General features: G+C 41.9%; 1 protein-coding gene across 2 annotated transcripts in view; it reads right to left on the bottom strand.

The window, feature by feature from the left end:
* rspo2 (R-spondin 2) overlaps nucleotides 1-19,310 on the bottom strand; it is an 80,954-nt gene extending 61,644 nt beyond the window's left edge. For both annotated transcript variants that reach the window (XM_061821152.1, XM_061821151.1), the window contains exons 1-2: nucleotides 19,173-19,310; nucleotides 18,565-18,912 (exon numbers count right to left, since the gene is read on the bottom strand). In XM_061821152.1, the coding sequence (XP_061677136.1) occupies nucleotides 18,565-18,664 (100 nt within the window). In that variant the 5' untranslated portion in view covers nucleotides 18,665-18,912; nucleotides 19,173-19,310. The remainder of the gene's footprint in view (nucleotides 1-18,564; nucleotides 18,913-19,172) is intronic.
* Nucleotides 19,311-19,920: the final 610 nt, after the last annotated feature.

Below are 19,920 nucleotides of genomic sequence, written 5' to 3'. Positions count from 1 at the left end.
AAACAATGATGTCTGTGCAAAGGTAATTTCCTCTCAGGAAAAGTTCTGTGATTCTGGGTAAATACTGTAAATGTAAAGAGCTGCCGCAGTAAAGAGTTCACATTAGGTTTCAGAAGGTACAGTATGTGCAGACAAGAGGGTCTTGTGAGAATGTCATCTGGAATATTGTCAACTTTAAGCAATATATATTACATAAAAAGTGGCCAGGTTTCCAGCAAGATGTTGCGACACAATGCACAAACACAGCTCAAAATTGCTAAACCAAAAACTTTTTTTGAAAAGTATTTTGTTGCAGTCCATGTCAGAGTGTTTCTGTTAGGGCAGTTTGTGAGAGGATGGGAGAGCAATGTTAAAATTTTACACACACACACACACACACACATACAAACATGCTATTGATTTGAGTTTTTTGGTGTTTAATTGTGTGTTAGTCAGATCAAAATGTCCAGAATAGTAAATGCTGCTTAATGTACAGTATGTAAATGACAATATCTTGCATGAAAGGTTTTCATTTGTCTCGCATGAGATGACTAAGTGTATCTTTACAAAGCTATAACAGAATCGTATAAAAACGGTGCTCCTCTTGTGCCTTCAGACCACAGTTCATTATGCTCACATCATCATGCGTAAGAGTCGACAGTCCTCGCCACTCATGCATATGGATGCACGCACGCACTAGCTAACCAGCCCCATATTGGCAGCTGCACTTCACTCCTATCCATTACCACAACAAAGCAGTCCCCAGTTATAAAGTAATTAGCCAGTAAACATGTAAACTACATGTGACCCCACTCTGAAGATAGCCAACCCTCGTGACTCCTTCTGGTGACAGCTGTTTACTTAACTAGGACTGCTGCCTTTGCAAACTGGCCCCAATCCAAATAAAATAATACACAGTTAAGAAGTCAGAGGTAATGCAAGTGTATATACTGGGGAGAACAGTGGCAGAGTTTCAGAAAAGAAAGAAGAACAAATGTCATTAACATTTATCATAATTAGTCTTAATCTAAAGTCCACAATTAGACAGTGTATACATTATCTTAATTCAAAACAACAACAGCACAAATGTGTATTGACTGGACCAATTGTGTAGTACAGAGAGAATCAAATTAAAGAAGTAACTATTCAATGTCATCATTGGGTGTTTAAGCAGTGAGCTGCAACTTCAAAGGGTTGTTTATTATTATTATTATTTGTTTCCAAGTGTGGCTCTCATCTGGAGGGATTAGCTAGAATCAGATAAGCAGTTTTGATGGCAGTCGCTGGCAAACACAGAACATGGATGGGGTGATCAAAACATGAGACGCGTGGATGATTGAATTTATCATTTTCGGGCTCATTAAATCATTCTATCTATTCAGTTGTTTCCTTTTGATTACCAGTGCAACTGATGCTTATTTGAAGTGTGATTGGATACTGCACTACTAAAACTTGTGAGAGCTGATTTTTAGGGGGCCTTTGTTCCAGGCTACGTAAACAGTCTTGACATACAGATGTAGCAAACACGGTTTATACAGTTATTAGATATATAATATAATATGTAATATACAGTAACCTTGTTTTGAGTTGGGTCTCTAGCCACCTAAAAAATCTTGTGCACCCACCTAAACTCACACATCTGATGTTCACCAGATGGTTGTGATCTTTGCTTGCTGTTTGGTTTCTATCTGACAGTGAGTTCATTGACATTTTTTTTTGGACTAATAACAGACAGGCAAAACAATGATCCCAAGTTACGTGACAATCCTGACAGTTTGAGCGACAACTCTCATGACATAAAATCAGTCATTTGATCTCCTGCTAATATAAAATACTTTTTAACAAGCAGTCAGGAGGTTTTTACTTCCAAGGTGAAACTGAAATCATAGCTATGATTCTGAGGAAATCTGGTGTGGGATGGGGGTGGGGGGTTGGTGAGACAACATTCACTGTATTATCACCACATTAAAGGCTTTCTTGTTTTAAATACTCACATATTAATATCATAAGTGACACCAGGCAAGGTGCTCTAGCGGAACAACATATTGGGTCACTTGCATGACACAATCTTGTTGTTTGACTCTTTAAACTGGGGCTGTAAACTCAGTTTTGTCGCAGACCACATTGTAGTAGGGGTATCCCGCAGAGGTCCATTATGAATGCAAAACCATGTTAATGTATAATGTAATGTATGTATATGTAATATGATTGCATGTACACAGGAAATTAATGGATGACTACATTTAGAATTCCAAGACAAGAAAAAAGTGTTCCACTGTTCCTCCATTTATTTTAAACATTGGTTTACCAGACAAAAAAACATTTCGATAGGTTATTTAACTGAAAAATTTAAAAATTGTGTTCCCAATTTCTAGCAAGAAAAATGAAGTAGATGCACATTATTTGTTGTGGCAGGTCGCATAAAATGATCTTTGATAGCTGTGCATTCAATAAACTAATGCATGTGGCATCAAATGAATCTTTCACTCATACGTCTTTGCATAATAACCTACACTCCCAATGTGCTTTTTATTCCGACCACTTAAAGCTGCAGCAGATGACCCTCCAAGACCTCTTTACATCTGACAAGCATGCTACGTTTCCCCTTTCTGTTACCCGCCCACCCCCACTTACTCTCTGAGAGACAATGAGCTCAGCATCAAGGCCCAGTAATGACTCCCAGCCTTAGTCCTGATTAGAAACATGCCGGGTGCTTCTGCACTCCGCAGGCACCCATGAGGCCTCCTTACACCACAAGGCACAAGCTTTGGGAACAGATCTTGAATAGATGTGTTAACCTCTCGCACTATATTTCATTCATTGCACTTGTACAAACTGGTCCAACAGAGATTTCACAGGAGTGGATCATCATCATCATCATCATCATCATCATCATCATCATCATCAATACCAGTAGAGAGACAAAGGAATTCGAAAAAATCTAATTGAATTTAGTATTTTTGCTGTTTTATATGGGTAAATGCATCCCATGCTGAAAAGGCCATGCATAAAGTCCTATTGACAAAGTGTTATTTATAATTTAGGCATTCATAGTTAAAGCAAGTGGCACGGTGGATCAGCTGGTTCAATCCTGGTCTCGCCTGTGTGGAGTTTGCATGTTCTCCCCGTGCCTGTGTGGGTTTTCTCTGGGCACTCTGATTTCCTCCAAAATCCCAAAAACATGCAACATTAATTGGATACTCTAAATTGCACCTATGTGTGATCGTGAGTGCGTCTGATTGTCTTGATGTGCCCTGCCATTGACTGGCAACCAGTTCAGGGTGTACCCTGCCTCCTGGCCGTTGACAGATGGGATAGGCTCCAGCACTCGCCACCACCCTTGTGAGGAAAAGTGGCTAAGAAAATGGATGGATGGATGGATGGATGGATGGATGGATGGATGGATGGATGGATGGATAGGCCACTGAAATACACTTCTTGGATATTGGTACAGAGAAAAATGGATAACAGAAAAGAAAAAAGTATGAGTTGCACAATTTACATGCCCTTCAAACTGTGCCATCACAAGTGCATAAATGATGCTACGTAGCTTCACATTAAATGGATTATACTCTCCTCTTTCTAATGCAGCCCTATGGGGGCACAAACCAGTGCAATCTGTAGGCCGGTCCCAAGCCCTGATAAATGCAGAGGGTTGCGTCAGGAAGGGCATCCGGCGTAAAAACTGTGTCAAACAAATATGAGCGTTCATCTAAAGAATCCCATACCGGATTGGTTATGGCCCGGGTTAACAACGCCAGCCCCCGGCACTGCTAACCTGCAGGGCATCGGTGGAAATTCAGCTACTGTGGGTCGAGGACAAAGAAGAGGAGGAAACCGGATCCGTCGTCAGAAGAAAAAGAGGAATGCACAGAGCCTACCACTGAGTGTAGGGACTTTGAATGTTGGGACTATGACAGGAAAAGATCAGGAGTTGGTTGACATGATGATTAGGAGAAAGGTTGATATTCTGTGCATCCAAGAGAGCAGGTGGAAAGGTAGTAAGGCTAGAAGTTTAGGAGCAGGGTTTAAATTATTCTACCACAGAGTAGATGGGAAGAGAAATGGAGTAGGGATTATTTTAAAGGAACAGCTGGCAAAGAATGTCTTGGAGGTGAAAATAGTATCAGATCGAGTTATGAGACTAAAATTTTAAATTGAGAGTGTTATGTATAATGTGGTTAGCGGCTACGCCCCGCAGGTAGGATGTGACCTACAGTTGAAAGAGATTCTGGAAGGAACTCGATGAAGTAGTTCTGATCATCCCAGACAGCGAGAGAGTTGTGATTGGTGCAGATTGTAATGGACATATTGGTAAAGGAAACAGGGGCGATGAAGAAATGATGGGTAAGTACGGCATCCAGGAAAGGAACTTTGAGGGACAGATGGTGGTGGACTTTGCAAAAAGGATGGAGATGGCTGTAGTGAAACTTATTTCCAGAAGAGGGAGGAACATATAGTGACCTACAAGAGCAGTGGTAGAAGCACGCAGGTGGATTATATTTTGTGCAGACGATGTAATCTGAAGGAGATTACTGACTGTAAAGTAGCGGTAGGGGAGAGTGTAGCTCGACAGCATAGGATGGTAGTGTGTAGGATGACTCTGGTGGTGGGTAGGAAGATTAAAAAGACAAAGGTAGAGCAGAGAACCATGTGGTGGAAGCTGAGAAAGAAAGAATGTTGTGGGGCCTTTCGGAAAGAGGTAAAACAGGCTCTCGATGGACAGCAGAAGCTCCCGGAAGACTGGACAGCCAAGGTAATCAGAGAGACAGGCTGGAGAGTACTTGGTGTGTCTTTTGGTAGGAAAGGGGAGAAGGAGATTAGCGAAGAAGAAGTGGGATACTGAGAGGACTGAGGAGAGGCGAAAGGAGTACATCGAGATGCGACTTAGGGCAAAGGTAGAGGTGGCAAAGGCTAAACAAGAGGCATATGAAGACATGTACACCAGGTTGGAAATGAAAGAAGGACAAAAGGATGTCTACAGGTTGGCCAGACAGAGGGATAGAGATGGGAAGGATGTGCAGCAGGTAAGGGTGATTAAGGATCGAGATGGAAATGTGTTGACTGGTGCCAGTAGTGTGCTAAATAGATGGAAAGAATACTTTGAGAAGTTGATGAATGAAGAAAATGAGAGAGACGGAAGAGTTGAAGAGGCAACTGTGAAGGACCAGGAAGTGGCAATGATTACTGAGGGGGAAGTCAGAAAGGCACTACAAAGGATGAAAAATGAAAAGGCAGTTGGTCCTGATGACATACTGGTAGAGGTATGGAAGCAATTTGGAGAGATTGCTGAGACGTTTTTGGCCAACTTATTCAACAGAATACTAGCGGGCAAAAAGATGCCTGAAGAATGGAGGAAAAGTGTTCTAGTTCCCATTTTTAAGAACAAAGGGGATGTTCAGAGCTGTGGGAACTATAGAGGAATAAAGTTGATGAGCCACACAATGAAGTTATGGGAAAGAGTAGTGGAGGCTAGACTCAGGACAGAAGTAAGTATCTGCGAGCAACAGTATGGTTTCATGCCAAGAAAGAGTACCACAGATGCATTGTTTGCCTTGAGGATGCTAGTGGAAAAGTACAGAGAAGGTCAGGAGGAGCTACATTGTGTCTTTGTGGATCTAGAGAAAGCCTACGACAGAGTACCAAGAGAGGAACTGTGGTACTGCATGCGTAAGTCTGGTGTGGCAGAGAAGTATGTTAAAATAGTACAGGACCTGTATGATGGCAGCAGAACAATGGTGAGGTGTGCCTTAGGTGTGACAGAGGAATTTAAGGTGGAGGTGGGATTGCATCAGGGATCAGCTCTGAGCACCTTCCTGTTTGCAGTGGTAATGGATAGGCTGACAGATGCGGTGAGACTGGAATCCCCTTGGACCATGATGTTCGCAGATGATATTGTGATATGCAGTGAAAGCAGGGAGCATGCAGAGGAACAATTAGAAAGATGGAGACATGCACCGGAAAGGAGAGGAATGAAGATTAGCCGAAGTAAAACAGAATATATGTGCGTGAATGAGAAAAGTGGAGGGGGAAGAGTGAGGCTACAGGGAGAAGAGATAGCGAGGGTGGACGACTTCAAATATTTAGGGTCAACAAACCAGAGCAATGGTGAGTGTGGTAAGAAAGTGAAGAAACGGGTCCAAGCAGGTTGGAACAGCTGGCGAAAGGTGTCTGGTGTGTTATGTGACAGAAGAGTGTCTGCTAGGATGAAGGGCAAAGTTTACAAAACAGTGGTGAGGCTGGCCATGATGTACGGATTAGAGACGATGGCACTGAAGAAACAACAGGAAGCTGAACTGGAGGTGGCAGAAATGAAGATGTTGAGGTTCTCGCTCGGAGTGAGCAGATTGGATAGGATTAGAAAAGAGCTCATTAGAGGGACAGCCAAAGTTGGATGTTTTGCTGACAAGGTTCGAGAGAGCAGACTTCAATGGTTTGGACATGTTCAGAGGCGAGAGAGTGAGTATATTGGTGGTAGGGTGCTGAGGATGGCGCTGCCAGGCAAAAGGGTGAGAGGAAGACCAAAGAGAAGGTTTATGGATGTGGTGAGGGAAGACATGAGGGCAGTTGGGGTTAGAGAAGAAGATGCAGGAGATAGGATAAGATGGCAAAAGATGACGTACTGTGGCGACCCCCAACGGGACAAGCCAAAAGGAAAAGAAGAAGAAGAAGAAGAATACTGTCCTCTTTCTACAAATGCAATAACAGTAAATACATACGATAGTTTTGACTCTTCCATAAATTTAGACGTACCTCGGAAATAACGCGATTAATTTTGCTGTTTGCTATTGAGTGAATGCAAAATGGTTGCCACATTCTGGCGCTTCAGATCAGAGGTCCCTCTGGTGTATTGCAACAACATAAAAAGACTGTCTTCAGTGGCATTAACGGTAAAGATGGTTTAGTGGAAAAAAAGGACCATTTGTAAACAGCCTTAAAAGGAGCTCTGAAAACACTGAAATGGCATTTTCGTTAGTTTTCATGGAAAACGCATACTAAGCAATGAGAGAAAATGTGTGTATAGCAAAGAAAATGCACTTAGCATCTTTGGAAAACGTTACAAATAATGAAACATAATTTGCACATTCAAAGTTTGAAAAGTATCATTTTTTTCCCTTTAGAACAATTATTATAATTTGACCAATAACTTCTCCCAATAATTGAAATAGTCATATTAGTAAAAGTAATTGATTCTCAAAAGGAAATTCAGAGGGGTATGCTTTTAACCAATATTATTCCATTTATATGAAAATGTCCCACACACATTAATTGCTATCCCAAGGTGCCCTATCGCCAACATTATCCTGGTATTCAGTCCAAACAATAACACAGACTACACAGAGGCTGCTCGCAGTCCTTAATTGAGTGTCTACTATTTCCTAAATTAAGGTTCACAGCACTAACAAGCCACACAGAGAGGAACAACTTATTGTATCATTTAATTCCACAGATTTTTCACAGCTCCACAGAAGGATCTACAACATCAGACAGTGAGTGGGCAGCATGGGGGCTTACAGTCCCTCTACCTTTCTTAATGGCCATATTTGGGTCACAAAATTACAGGCAAGCTCTGCAGAGAGATGCTTTATTGCATCTGACCAACTTACTTCCTCTCAATAACAAAAGCATTGCATGCTGAGCTGTAGTTTGATGTGGCGTGTCAGCATAATTAGAGGTCCCATGAAGGCAGGGAGATGGAGGGGGGCACGCGAAAGAGAGTCATATCCATCTGCCAAGTGTTAAGGAGGTGGGCACAGTGTTTAGAAACCAGGGTCCTATTGCTCACTGTTTTTAGAGACGAAGCCAATCACCTGATATTATTGTTCTTACAAATAGTGCCACAGAGTGTGTCTGTGTGAGGGGAATTTTCAGAGGGAGGACATATGGGTAGTTATCTGCACAGAAACAATATAACACAATACAATTATATGGTAAACAGTTGCAGATAGTAAGCAGGGGATTTTCTATAAACACTAGACACTAAAATTAAAACTTAGAAATGTTGGCCCCCAGAATGGATCAAGGTCACATGGTAATCAAAGGCAATGAATCGACAGAATTTGTGTTTTGTTGTGTTTTTCTGTTGAACCTGTCCTGAGTTTTTTGCACGCTTTCAATAATGCTTTAAGATGTCACAAGATGGTGCCAAAATATGAATTTTGTAAAAGAAGTTAGGGATGCGTGAGCACTAAAGGCCTCTTTCTACTCGCGTGGGCAGCGACCATGCTGACTTCATTGCGGATATCCCGCACGTAGTTTGCCTTTATACCCGAGGACAACCCACGTGCGCAGTTTTGAAAATGTGCTGCAGTTGTTCTGCAACTCAGAGGTGTTACGATGGCTGGTATTGGCGAGGACACCCCAGGGTGGAGTTACCTCACCATTTATTGGTCATTTCAGATACCCGTTTTGACTCACCTTTCTGGAACAAGGAACAAAGCAACAACAGTGGCGACCGTGGAATACTGTCTGCTTGAACAAATGGACAAGAATGAGCAGATACTTTTAATTATGCTGGGAAATTGACTAAGAAGGTGGCGGCACAGGTTATATGTGGAGTGGGGAGAATAGAGTTATGTCATCCCAGCAATTGACTTAAGCGGACCAATCATGAGAGATGATCACCGTGAGGCAATTTTTTTTGACGTGAAGTTATGCAGAGGTGCTGTGTGAGGCAATGCGTAGGTCACATGATGCAATGTGGGGTTGTCAACTGCGCAAGCACGGGAGTATAGAGGCCTTAATTGCAGGTGTCTACATTGTGCTTAGTCCAAGGTATGGGGTACTTGTGAAACCTGGCGGTACTGAAAACTGAAGGCAAAAAAAACAATAAAATAAAATGAATGAATACTGTAAGTCCTTCATTGCCAATTGTTGGTTCTCTTATGCATCAGTTTGGCACATTGCCAAGCCATCATTGGAAAGGAAGTTTTTTCACTATTATCCGTCATTGTGTTCATTTAAGTTTTATGTTTCAGAAGTAGCATTGGCAATACTACTAATCCATGTCAATATTGATGAGTACTCAAGAGTGTATACTCATGCTGGCATAGGTCTGAAAATTTTTTTTTATTAAACTTCTCTAGTTGAAGAAGAAACCAGTGCCCTGCAATTGACTGGTGACCAGTTCAGGGTGTAGCCCGTCTCTCGTCTGAAGATCGCTAGGATAGGCTCTAGCACGCTCATAACCCTTGTGAGGATAGCTGTAAAGACAATAGATGAATGGATGTTGTGAGAATGTGTTTGAAATAATGATGTGTTTGGGAATCATAATTTCTATTAATATGAGTGAAAAGTTTATATATATATGTACAGAATTATTATAATACTAGTCGACGTGGGACGCTCCTGGTGATGACTTCAGTGTACTAAAATCATCATATGTGTAATCTTTGTACCCAAATCGGAGCCGTATCATTCGTGTTGAAGCTGCTTGGCCTAAGTTAGCCTAGCTCGCTAACAAAAAAACACGTCCGTGTTCTAATATTTACTGAGGAGGAAAACACCAAACGCTAGTACCTACACGACCTGCAAAACCTACGTATCGTACACAACGAGGATCGTGAATACTCATAAGAAGTTGGGCAAGTGGAAACGTCAACTTAAACTTGCCTATCAGCCGAGTATCCTTAGCTTAGCTTGCTAACGATGAGACGCATTTGTGATCAAATTCTTGATGTTGAAAAAACATCGAATGTGGACTCAACCTAAAACTACTACAGTGATAGCCATTGTGGTTTGAATCTCTTCCATCCTCATATCCTTTATACTTTCACACAGGTAGTATGTGATTTGTGTACCTTATGTGCTGACTATGTTTATGTGATTGCTTTCATTTGACCTTAATTTAAACATAGATTAGGTAGTATGTGAATTGTGTATCTTATGTGCTGACTTTGTTTATTTGATTGCTTATTCTTTTTGACTATCTGCTGCCCGTTGTGCAGCAAAACATTGTGCAACCTGTCGGAAGGTTCCAGCCCCAGATAAATGCAGAGGGTTGCGTCAGGAAGGGCATCCGGCGTAAAACTGTGCCAAACATATTTGAGCGTTCATCATACGAATTCCATGACGGTTAGGTCGTGGTCCGGGCTTCCTTCGCCCACCCCTAGCACTGTTAATCTGCAAGGTGTAGGTAGAAATTCAGATAATGTAGGTCGAAGACAAAAAAAGAGGAGGAAATCGACCTAGTCGGCAGAAGAAGAGGAAAGCACAGACCCTACAGCTGTGTGTAGGGACATTGAATGTGGGGACTATGGCAGGAAAACCTCAGGAGTTAGTTGACATGATGATTAGGAGAAAGGTTGAGATATTGTGCATCCAAGAGTGCAAGTGGAAAGGGAGTAAGGCTAGAAGTTTAGGTGCAGGGTTTAAATTATTTTATCATAGAGTAGATGGAAAGAGAAATGGAGTAGGGGTTATTTTAAAAGAAGAGCTGGATAAGAATGTCTTGGAGGTGAAAAGAGTATCAGACCAAGTGATGAGGATGAAATTTGAAATTGAGGGTATTAAACACAAGCCGAAATAAAAAGAAGAAGACTAATATTGCACAAAGTTTGAACACTGCGCTTGAATATGGTGAAAAAAACATATACTTAAATAATTACATATAAATGTAGTTCAACTAAAAATTCTATCTCGATAAATGTTCAAAGAAACCATTGAAGGTCCACGGTCACCTAAAGCACGTTTTTTAGTATGTTATTAATGAAAAAAGGCATCCGTTTTTTCACCACACAACATGACTTTGACGTATATGGTTTTTTGTAACTCCAGCTATGAAAATCTTCTGGAGGGATTTGTTTTGAAGAAGCAGGAAGTGATGTTATCAGCATGGGTGCACTCAGGCGACCTTGTGTGTTTTACCTGTGGGAAGGTAGCTCTTTGTTCCTTCGTGTTGGCCAAAATGCCGGCTCGTTGTATTCCTGGATTTTGCTTGAACACTTGGGAGGATGGATTCGCTCTTCGTACTTTTCCAAACGACCCGGTTCGTCGTGAAAAATGGATTGCACAGGTGCAAAGAATGAGAGCTTCTTGGGTTCCAGATGACAGGTGTGTATAGAGCTGAGCTACGAAAAAAAATAAAAGTTGGGGGGGGGGACGTGATCCATCTTTCAGCTGGCCGGTTGCTCGCTCCTTTTTTGTTTTTGTTTTATATTTTGCTCGTGGCCGGCACGTCGTTCGTCGCAGCTCGCGGCAAGTCGCAGCCGGCAGCCGGTTGTTCGCTCGTTCCTTTTATTATTTTTTTCTGTTTTATTTTTTGCTTGTGGCCGAATTGCCGGTCGCTCCCTCGTGAGGGGAGTGGGGGAGTCTGTTATTAGTTAGAAGTGATCAGCATATCATCTAACTATAGCTCGAAACGATAGCGTAATATTGCCCCGGTCACTTCACTCGACTGTGAGATGTTCTCGTCTTCGAAAAGAGCCCATAGCAGGTGCCATTATGTGTTTTCAATAGTGAATGTCCCAATGTGACATCTGCTGATGACGTTGCAGGCAATATGGCTACCACTTGGATTTCGAGTGAGACTTCTGCAATTTTGCGCATGGATGACACACTCTCCGCTCCCATTTATTTTTTTGTATAGACATTTAAGTGAATAATGAATTTTTCATTACAATATCTATTTTAGAATGCTTGTAGGCATGTCACTTGGGCTTTAAATATTAAATGCAATTGTATTTTACTTGAGGTTAAATCCAACTGAAAAGTACTGCCATCGGATTGAAAAAAGTTCAAGCCACGTTAACATTACACACTCAACACTTAATTTTGTGATGCTTTTGTATACCACTAGAACCGGGCCGCCGGCCATTAATGATACCTGTACCACACCGAAATAATCATTATATTGTATATTTATGGTTTCAACTATGAATACTGTATACACAACTATGAACATTTTTAGCAAGTTGTCAGATATGTTTTTTGATAGGTCATGGCAGGACTTTGTCCATATCATGGAGGTTACTCTGCATGCATGTAGTATACATTTTATGCAACGCTAGATAATTTTGGTCAGTCAATGTCATTATTGATTAACTAGCATGGCAATCTTTGAAATTAACTTGTAGAAACGAGCGGATACAGTGGCACGCTCATTCTCTCTGTTGACATTCAGTAGATTCCTTCTTCAATAGCGATATACATGCAATCCAGTGGGCCGAAAATGATAATATGGCCAATTTTACTAAACGACCAAAAGACAAAAAAAGAGTCACAAAAGACAATCTTCACAAAGTATGCAAAATACTACATATCGGGTGCTACTTCCATCAGTTTTCTACAAACTAAACCTCGTTAGGGTGATGAGTAACTGGAGCATATCCCAGTTGACATCAGGACTGTGTCACCAGTCAATCGCAGTCTGCATTGACAAACAACATACTGACGTATAAATTTATGGATAATTTAAAATATTCAGTTAATCTACTTTGGCTGTTTTGGGGATTTGGAAGGAGTATCCAGACAACACTGTTCCCAGCGGTGATTTGAAGCAAAAGCTCCTGATTGAATATACCTATTATTGTGACCCCTTCAACGTGCGACTGATGACCATTTAAGACCTCTTCACATCTGACGTTTCCCTTTTTGTTGACTGTGGGGCCAACGAGCTAAGCGCTACTCTACAATGCATCCTGAGGATACAATGTGCTTGTAATGAAGTCAACTTTACTACATGAAACTGATATCTATACCTATATATGGTTGTTCCTTCCTGTAGTGGTCAGACAATTATTGGTAAACTCATAATGGGCAATATTTTTTTCTACCTTGCATTTGAACCAGACTACAGCTGCATCTCATTGTTTCCAGTCAAAAAAAAAAAATCGTTATCTTGACCCACAGTCTTGTCTTGGCTGCAAAACAAAGGTATTTTGTGTTCTTAATTTGGTTCTGGTGTGTATTTGGCAAGGACGAAAAAAGTGAAAATTGGAGGATTTAAACAATTCCCATGATCAAATTAATTGGGGGAAACACAATGGCAGCCTATTGTATTCACACCATTACCTTTACACAGCTCCTCTCCAAATTCTTTTCGAGTTGTGTATTAGTAATGTGAGAGGAAAGTACTCTGAAAGTGGCTTTCACTCTAAGCCTGAGGGCTTTGGGCAGCTCTCCTACCTGTGAAACCCTCCTGTGAGTCATTTATTCAAAAATACATCGTTTGTGTTGTTGGTTTATGTGTTTGTAATGATCCACACATTAGAAATTTTACAGCCCAATAAACTTGAGACACTGGAACCATATTGCCTGGTCATACTTAGTAGCTTTATGAGGAAACATATTGAGGTGTAATTGCCTCAAGGGAGCATGCACTTAGGGTAACAAGTATACAGTAGGTGAGACTTAATCCAATCTCCCTTGCATTCAACAGGGACACTGAAATTCTCGGCTACAGTTCCTGTTTCCAATAGCCACATTAATATGTGGGCCACATAAGCTTTTGCATAATATGTACGTTTCATTTCTGATTTCCGAAAAATGTGTTTTTTACACTGTGGTAAAATGTCACTTAAAACAAAAACATCTGTTTGGCACTGAGCTGTGCCAGCATATGGGAATCATGTCATAATGATGATTGAGAGTGGAAGAGAAGATCCATTTGTATACCTCTTCCACCCTCCCAAAAAAGAAAGACAATTATCATGTACTGTTTTCCATAAACACTCACCGGATATAACATTACACAAACTTGAACGATGTCATGAGATTCAAAATGAGCAGCAAGATACTAAAATGATCATCCAAAAATACAATTAATGTTTCCTGTTTCAATTGACATGATTGGAAAAAAAATTGGAGCAATTGTTCATTATTTGTGGTTGTACTACACCTTAAGTGAAGGTGTTTCTAATATGTTGTTGCCGTTTTTTTTTTTTAAACTCATTTACTACACAACAGATGATCTAGCATAGTTTGTAGTTTGACTTGATTGACAATGACAATGGCAGACATCAGACAAAACCTCTGTCATGGTGCCAGACAGGGCAGAGAAACATCCATCCATACATTTCATTTCCACTTATCCTGTTCAGGGTTGCGATCCACTGAAGCCCATCACTTTGCTCGACTTGGGGAAAACGGGCGACTACATTCTGAACTGATTGCCAGTTAGTTGCTGGGCACATATACACACAAACAACCATTCACACTCACATCGCCATAGAGTGGGAACTGAAACCACACTGTCTGGACCCAAGTCAGGCAAATGTACTGCAACACCATCAGTGACTTTCTAGCGCAGAGAAAGATTATCTCCATCCAGGTTTGATAGAACTGTCATAGTTCATTTTTTTTACACTTGGTGTACCTAATGTTATGGCCAGTAAGGCCTTCTTACTTGAATGTGGACAACTGTATAAATCCTCCTCCTTCTACTAGTATATGTATTGTCTGCTTAATTTGATTAGACATAATTGTATTCATGAGAAAACTGGCACAGTCATAAACTACGAGGTGACATTTGTGGAAAAAAATTTTCCTTATAGAGTCTGTCACTGTCCCTCATAGATAGTTCAGGCCACTGCATGCTTTAGCCTCTGCCGGGCCTTTCCACAGTGTGGTATGGCATGCACACACTGAGGAGCCTTTCAGCAGTTTCATCTGATACACTGAGACTCCAAGCAGGAGCTGACGGTACAGACAAGGTTGACATGTTCGGGTTAGTAGGTCAAACAAGGAGCTAGTATTTTGACAGACTTCGGAGGCAGGGTCAGACTAATGTGATTTATCAACATGGCAGAAAACGTGATTCATTGTCTGTTATATCCACTATGATAATCCACAAGAGGGGCCGTGCTCATTGCCCAATGGGTGTGGAGGTGTCGGGGGAAGGTGAATAAGGGGCCTGTCAGGAAGAGTGTGCATTATTGTTCTGGGCTTGATACACCAAGAACATGCACCTGCAGAATGACCTTATATTTGTCAGCTTTTCCCAAACTACTTCCTTCCCTTGCACACACACGCACACGCAAACACTCACACATGCACACATTTGGATTAATGGAGGGGCCCGAGAAAAAGACAAGAGTTGTGTTGCTGGAGCCCGGGCTCAGGTCAAGACTTGGCTTGCTGTAATCCCTCTCAGGTGATGCTGTTCACATTCAGCTCATTCCATCTGATCTGCTTAAATATGCCTTCCTCATCCCCTAAAAACCCTGCATCTTTTCCCACCAAGCAAGGATGGTGAAAGTGAGGGAGGGCTGGCTGCTGCTTGGCCTCGCCCATCAAAACCTCGGATAATTTTTCAGCCTTCTGCAAAGCCATCGACGTGTCAGTTCGCTGGTGTCAAACAAGAGTAAAGTCAACAAACCTTGACAGTTTTATGGAAAGAAGAAAGTCAGGATGCAGGGCTCTCACATCACCTGGATTAGAGGAGCATCGGGAGAGCAGTGTCAACAGTCATGGCATCTGCAGGGCCGCCTTCTCTTTTTCCAGAAGCAACAGTGGCAAGGCGGGTTATACAGTAAAGCAGCCACTTGGAGCGTTCCCTCTCTCATCAACATATTATATTGCACAGAAGTGCAGGGTTCCAACATTAACACTGCCAACCACAAACGGAGGATTTTGTATAAGCTTTCAGTACACATAGGCCTGCTTTTCAGGGCCTCAAATGGAGAACGAACTGTCTGCCATTTTAGATTTGAATTATTTACGTCCATAACCTCTTCTTATCAGAACTCACAATCTTCTTCTTCTTCTTTTCCTTTCAGCTTGTCCCGTTAGGGGTCACCATAGCGTGTCATCTTAAATGAACGCTCATATTTGTTTGGCACAGTTTTTACCGAATATCAAACTGAAGCAATTTCTGACTATTGTTTGTTGAATGTTTGGTCGTCATTTTTTGTTTAAAAAAAAAAGGGCATAATCAACTTCAAGCCATTGGTATTGTCTGTGCATTTTTGCTCAAAACACATACTGCAATCCTCATACTGACTGTCATCAGTGGACCAATATGTAATGCATATCTAACTTTATGTAGTCAGCAGGTGGCATCATTAGCCAGAGAATAGATATAATGAGTATAATTACCCTGTCTTGTCAATAACCTCCTTTTAAGAGGTCAGAATAATTGTTGCACAGTGGTACAATGTCATCTAAAAGACAAAGCAACCATTACAAAATCAAATGAGAACAATCAATACTGTAATGTACTGCATCAAATGTTCAGCATTCAAAGGTAATCATGCTCAGTATTGATTCGCACTGTCAGAGATAAGTGTTTACAGTTGTGGTTGTACTTGACACTGCTGTAGAACTCCACTGAGTCATTCTAAGAGGCATGTTTTGTTACCTCACATGCAGTACGAATATAACTGGAATACACAAAACGTGTCTCAAGATGATGCAATGCAGTTTGACGCCACTGAAAGCAACAGTACCAACTCCTTTACTGAGAATGGCGAATTTACTTTCCAAATCTTCTTTTTTCCATTTGTGTAGTGAAATTCATGACAAAATCCACAACACTTAACTTGGGGTTGTTTAATAATAATAATACTAAAACATTTTAAAGGTTGCCTTTTTGATACAACGCTTGCATTGGAGCTTAACAGCAGATTTTTCTGCACTACCTTAAGTGACGTGTGGACTAGCCAAACAGAAGCTACATTATGAAAAAAAAGATTAAGATCAGAGTTTTGACGCCATTATTTCAAACATTCCGTCGGTTTCTTCGCAAAGTTACTCAGTGGCGTACATGCTTACAGCTCACTCAGTCATGCTGATACATGCATGTATCACATCAGTGATAAAACATTTACATCCGTGATCCAAAAGGCATCAGTGTTGTTATTTCACATAAAACAGTTGTTCTCGGCAAGAGGAGTGTGGCCAAATTGAGTTTCAAGCGTGTCTGGGACTCAACACTGCTGAACGATTTGGATAGCTCTTGGTACATGCCAGACGGACTGTATATAAACCTGTCAGAAGACCTTGGAAAACTACAAAAATACGCAAGAATTTTTAGACTGGACAAGGATCTCTTCCACACCTCACAGTTTTACTGTGATATATAAAAATAGCAGGCACATTCCAAACGTTTGGGTTCTTGAACAGAACTTTTTTCCCAGTCTTCGGGCCAATGAATTAGTTTGACATATCCATAGTTTTTCAAACTGGAGTCAATGTATGTATTTTGAGGCCTTTTGAAAGTTAGAAATCTCCAGTGGATCTGCTATCTGAGACAAACACCCTTTGTTTCACTCACACACACGTATACACGCTTACACACAGAATTGACACTGAGTCTAAGACCCATGACCCTCAGTCCTGTTTCACTGAAGCTAAGGTATCCCAAAATGTTGTTTGTCTATGTTTCTGTTTGTTTGTTTGTTTGTCTGATTTTTTTGTCTTTCACAGGGTCCCAAATTTGGCAACAGCCCTACACAAACAAGTAACAAGTAAGGCAAAGGTGTCTTGCGTTATCGTCCAACATATTTCGTCTGTTCGCCAGCACGTAACTCCACATGTGACTCCAAGGCACTATCTGACGGAGTCATTCAAAAAAGAACAGAAGAACACAAACAGTAGAGTGAAAAAACGTGCGTGTGTGCCAGTACCCCGCAGTGCTACCCTGATTATTTGCAGATGGACAGTGGAAGGCTTTCAGTGTGTGGAGGTTCCCCCTGGCACGCAGTGCATATGATTAAATCTGTGATTGCCATACAATTTACAAAAAGCAGCCCACTCCCTTGACTTTGAATGAGTTCTCTAGTATACCAACACACAGCGGGGACCGGTCATCCAAACGTCGCTGCGAGAAACAGCTCCAGCCAACACCCATCGGGCGCCCAAAGGATCCGATGAGTTATGTCACAAGTCTAAAGAGGACTTGGCTGGGGCCAACTCTCCTAATCCCACTGTCTCCTCGTTCATTGAGAGTATAGAGCAGTGTTTACAAAAAGGCTGACCCCCTCCTCAACTGCGCCTCCGCTGAGCAATTGTCATGCGGGTTTCTTACCAACTGTTCAAAGTGGTTATGAGATCAATTAAAACCAGCTTAGGGGGCTTGAGGGGAGATGCGCAATTCATGGGTCGGGGTGAGGGGATTCCGCAGCCATTCATTAAATGGCTCTCATCAGAAGAACCCCTTCTTTCCAATGAGATGTAACTCTCGGGACCGATTCGCTTCAGTAGGTTGTTTTTTTTGTTTTTTGTTTTTTGACAGTTACTTTTGTCCACCGTAACAGAGACCACCTTTCTTTTGGCTTTCATCCGTGTTGTCTACTGTAAGCACTATAACAAATAGTTTCACTTAACATTTTCACTTGTCATTTTTTAAACTCCACGTGCGCGTTCTGTATTTGCACATATTTTATGCATTAGTACCGGCAGTGAAAAACTACGCAGCCTCTTGAAACACTAACCTCATCTTGTCTTTTAGTCTAAGATTCTCGAGTGTTCCTTGCTTATATTGTCTCTGGCAAAACGCACCTGCGTTGTCAGAAACAGAAATAAAGTCAGCGGTGGCCAATGTTTAATAATGCCTTTTTAAAAGGAGTGTGTAGAAATTACAGTCCAGTGAAAATGAATGAATCACGGCTGCGTGCACTATCTGGCTGCTGGGGTTGCAACTTTTACCTCTTTTGTTTCTCCTCCAGCGTTGTGAAGGCGCCTGACAGTTGCTGTACTCCATACAGTTCAATAGTATCAGGGCAAATGAGAAGAGTCGAAACTGCATCTGGACGGCGATTAAGTTGTCCGGACCACGGGTTATGGAAAAAAAGAAAAAGAAAAAAGAAAAAAGGTTGCCAAACGGGCTTGCGATGAAATCTTCCACCCTCTAAGTCTTGCCCTGGAGTTCCTTTTAGTCGAGCCGCAAATTTGTCAAAGATCAGATGAGATGCGACACAATATCAGGTCGCCAATTGGAATCATTTTATGCAGCGAGATGTTCCTCCGCTGAGTTTCAGCGTCCTCGTCGGTGCGCTGCGGAGATAGCCACAAAAGAGATTATAGCGATGGAAGTGGAACGAAATCAACACCTACTCCGAACAATGACGTGTGAAGTTATAGACTTTGAATTAAAAGACGCTAAAAGAACGAGCCGTTTGTGTGCTAATTTGTGAAACGGTGACAAGTAGACGAAGAGGAGGAGGGGGGAAAACTCCCCTTCCACCACTTTCGCGCAGTCGTGCGTAAAAGTGAACAAAACACTCGGCAAAATAAACGTGTGGTGTTCAAAGTACCTTGCATTGGATTCTTATTCCGCTCCGTTTCGTGTTTTTCTGTTAAGTTCCCCTGGAGTGCAAGTGCAGCTTGGGAACACGCAGCATCACTCCTTGTTGGACAGAACTTGGGTTTCCAAGCGAGCACAAGTCCGGCAGAGACGCGTTGCAGCGTGGAAGTGAAAGACGGGCAACTTCCCCCCTCCTTTCTGCAAAACGTTTTGGATTCCGTTCACCTGTGTTTCCTCTGAGTATGTCCCTGAGAGCGGCGGGCACAAAACCTCTGGGAATTGTTGTATTTGGACGGCGTGAGAACGGCTCAATGCTGCTGAGGTTGAGCGCTGACTGACTCCAGATTGGTCCTGATGCTTTCTGCCTCCGTTCTCATATAGAGCCGTGATGATGTCACGCATGGAGACTTGGACTTTTTGTGTTTCCCCTTATTTATGATGTTGACGATGACATGTCGTGCGTTTGGTCCCCTCCGACCACTCCCGCCCACTCGTCGTGCGCGCTCACGAGTAGGTGCGAGGTTGCCTCTGGGTGCGAGTGGGCGTAAACGAGGTTTTTGGGTCTGTCGTTGTAAAACAGCTTATGGGAAAAAAAAACAAAAACAAAACAAAACAGTCGTTTTGGGGACTGTCTTGATCTGGCATAGTGAATGCGGGAGTAATTTAAACTCTTCCTGAACGATCACCCATATCCCAAAGAAGATCCCATTTCCTCAATGGTAACTTCTAGCCAATGCTTTCCACTGAACTCTAGTTTA

The sequence above is a fragment of the Syngnathoides biaculeatus genome, chromosome 5 (assembly GCF_019802595.1).
Source record: "Syngnathoides biaculeatus isolate LvHL_M chromosome 5, ASM1980259v1, whole genome shotgun sequence".
NCBI lineage: Eukaryota > Metazoa > Chordata > Actinopteri > Syngnathiformes > Syngnathidae > Syngnathoides > Syngnathoides biaculeatus.
This window is presented reverse-complemented; position numbering and strand designations above follow the sequence as displayed.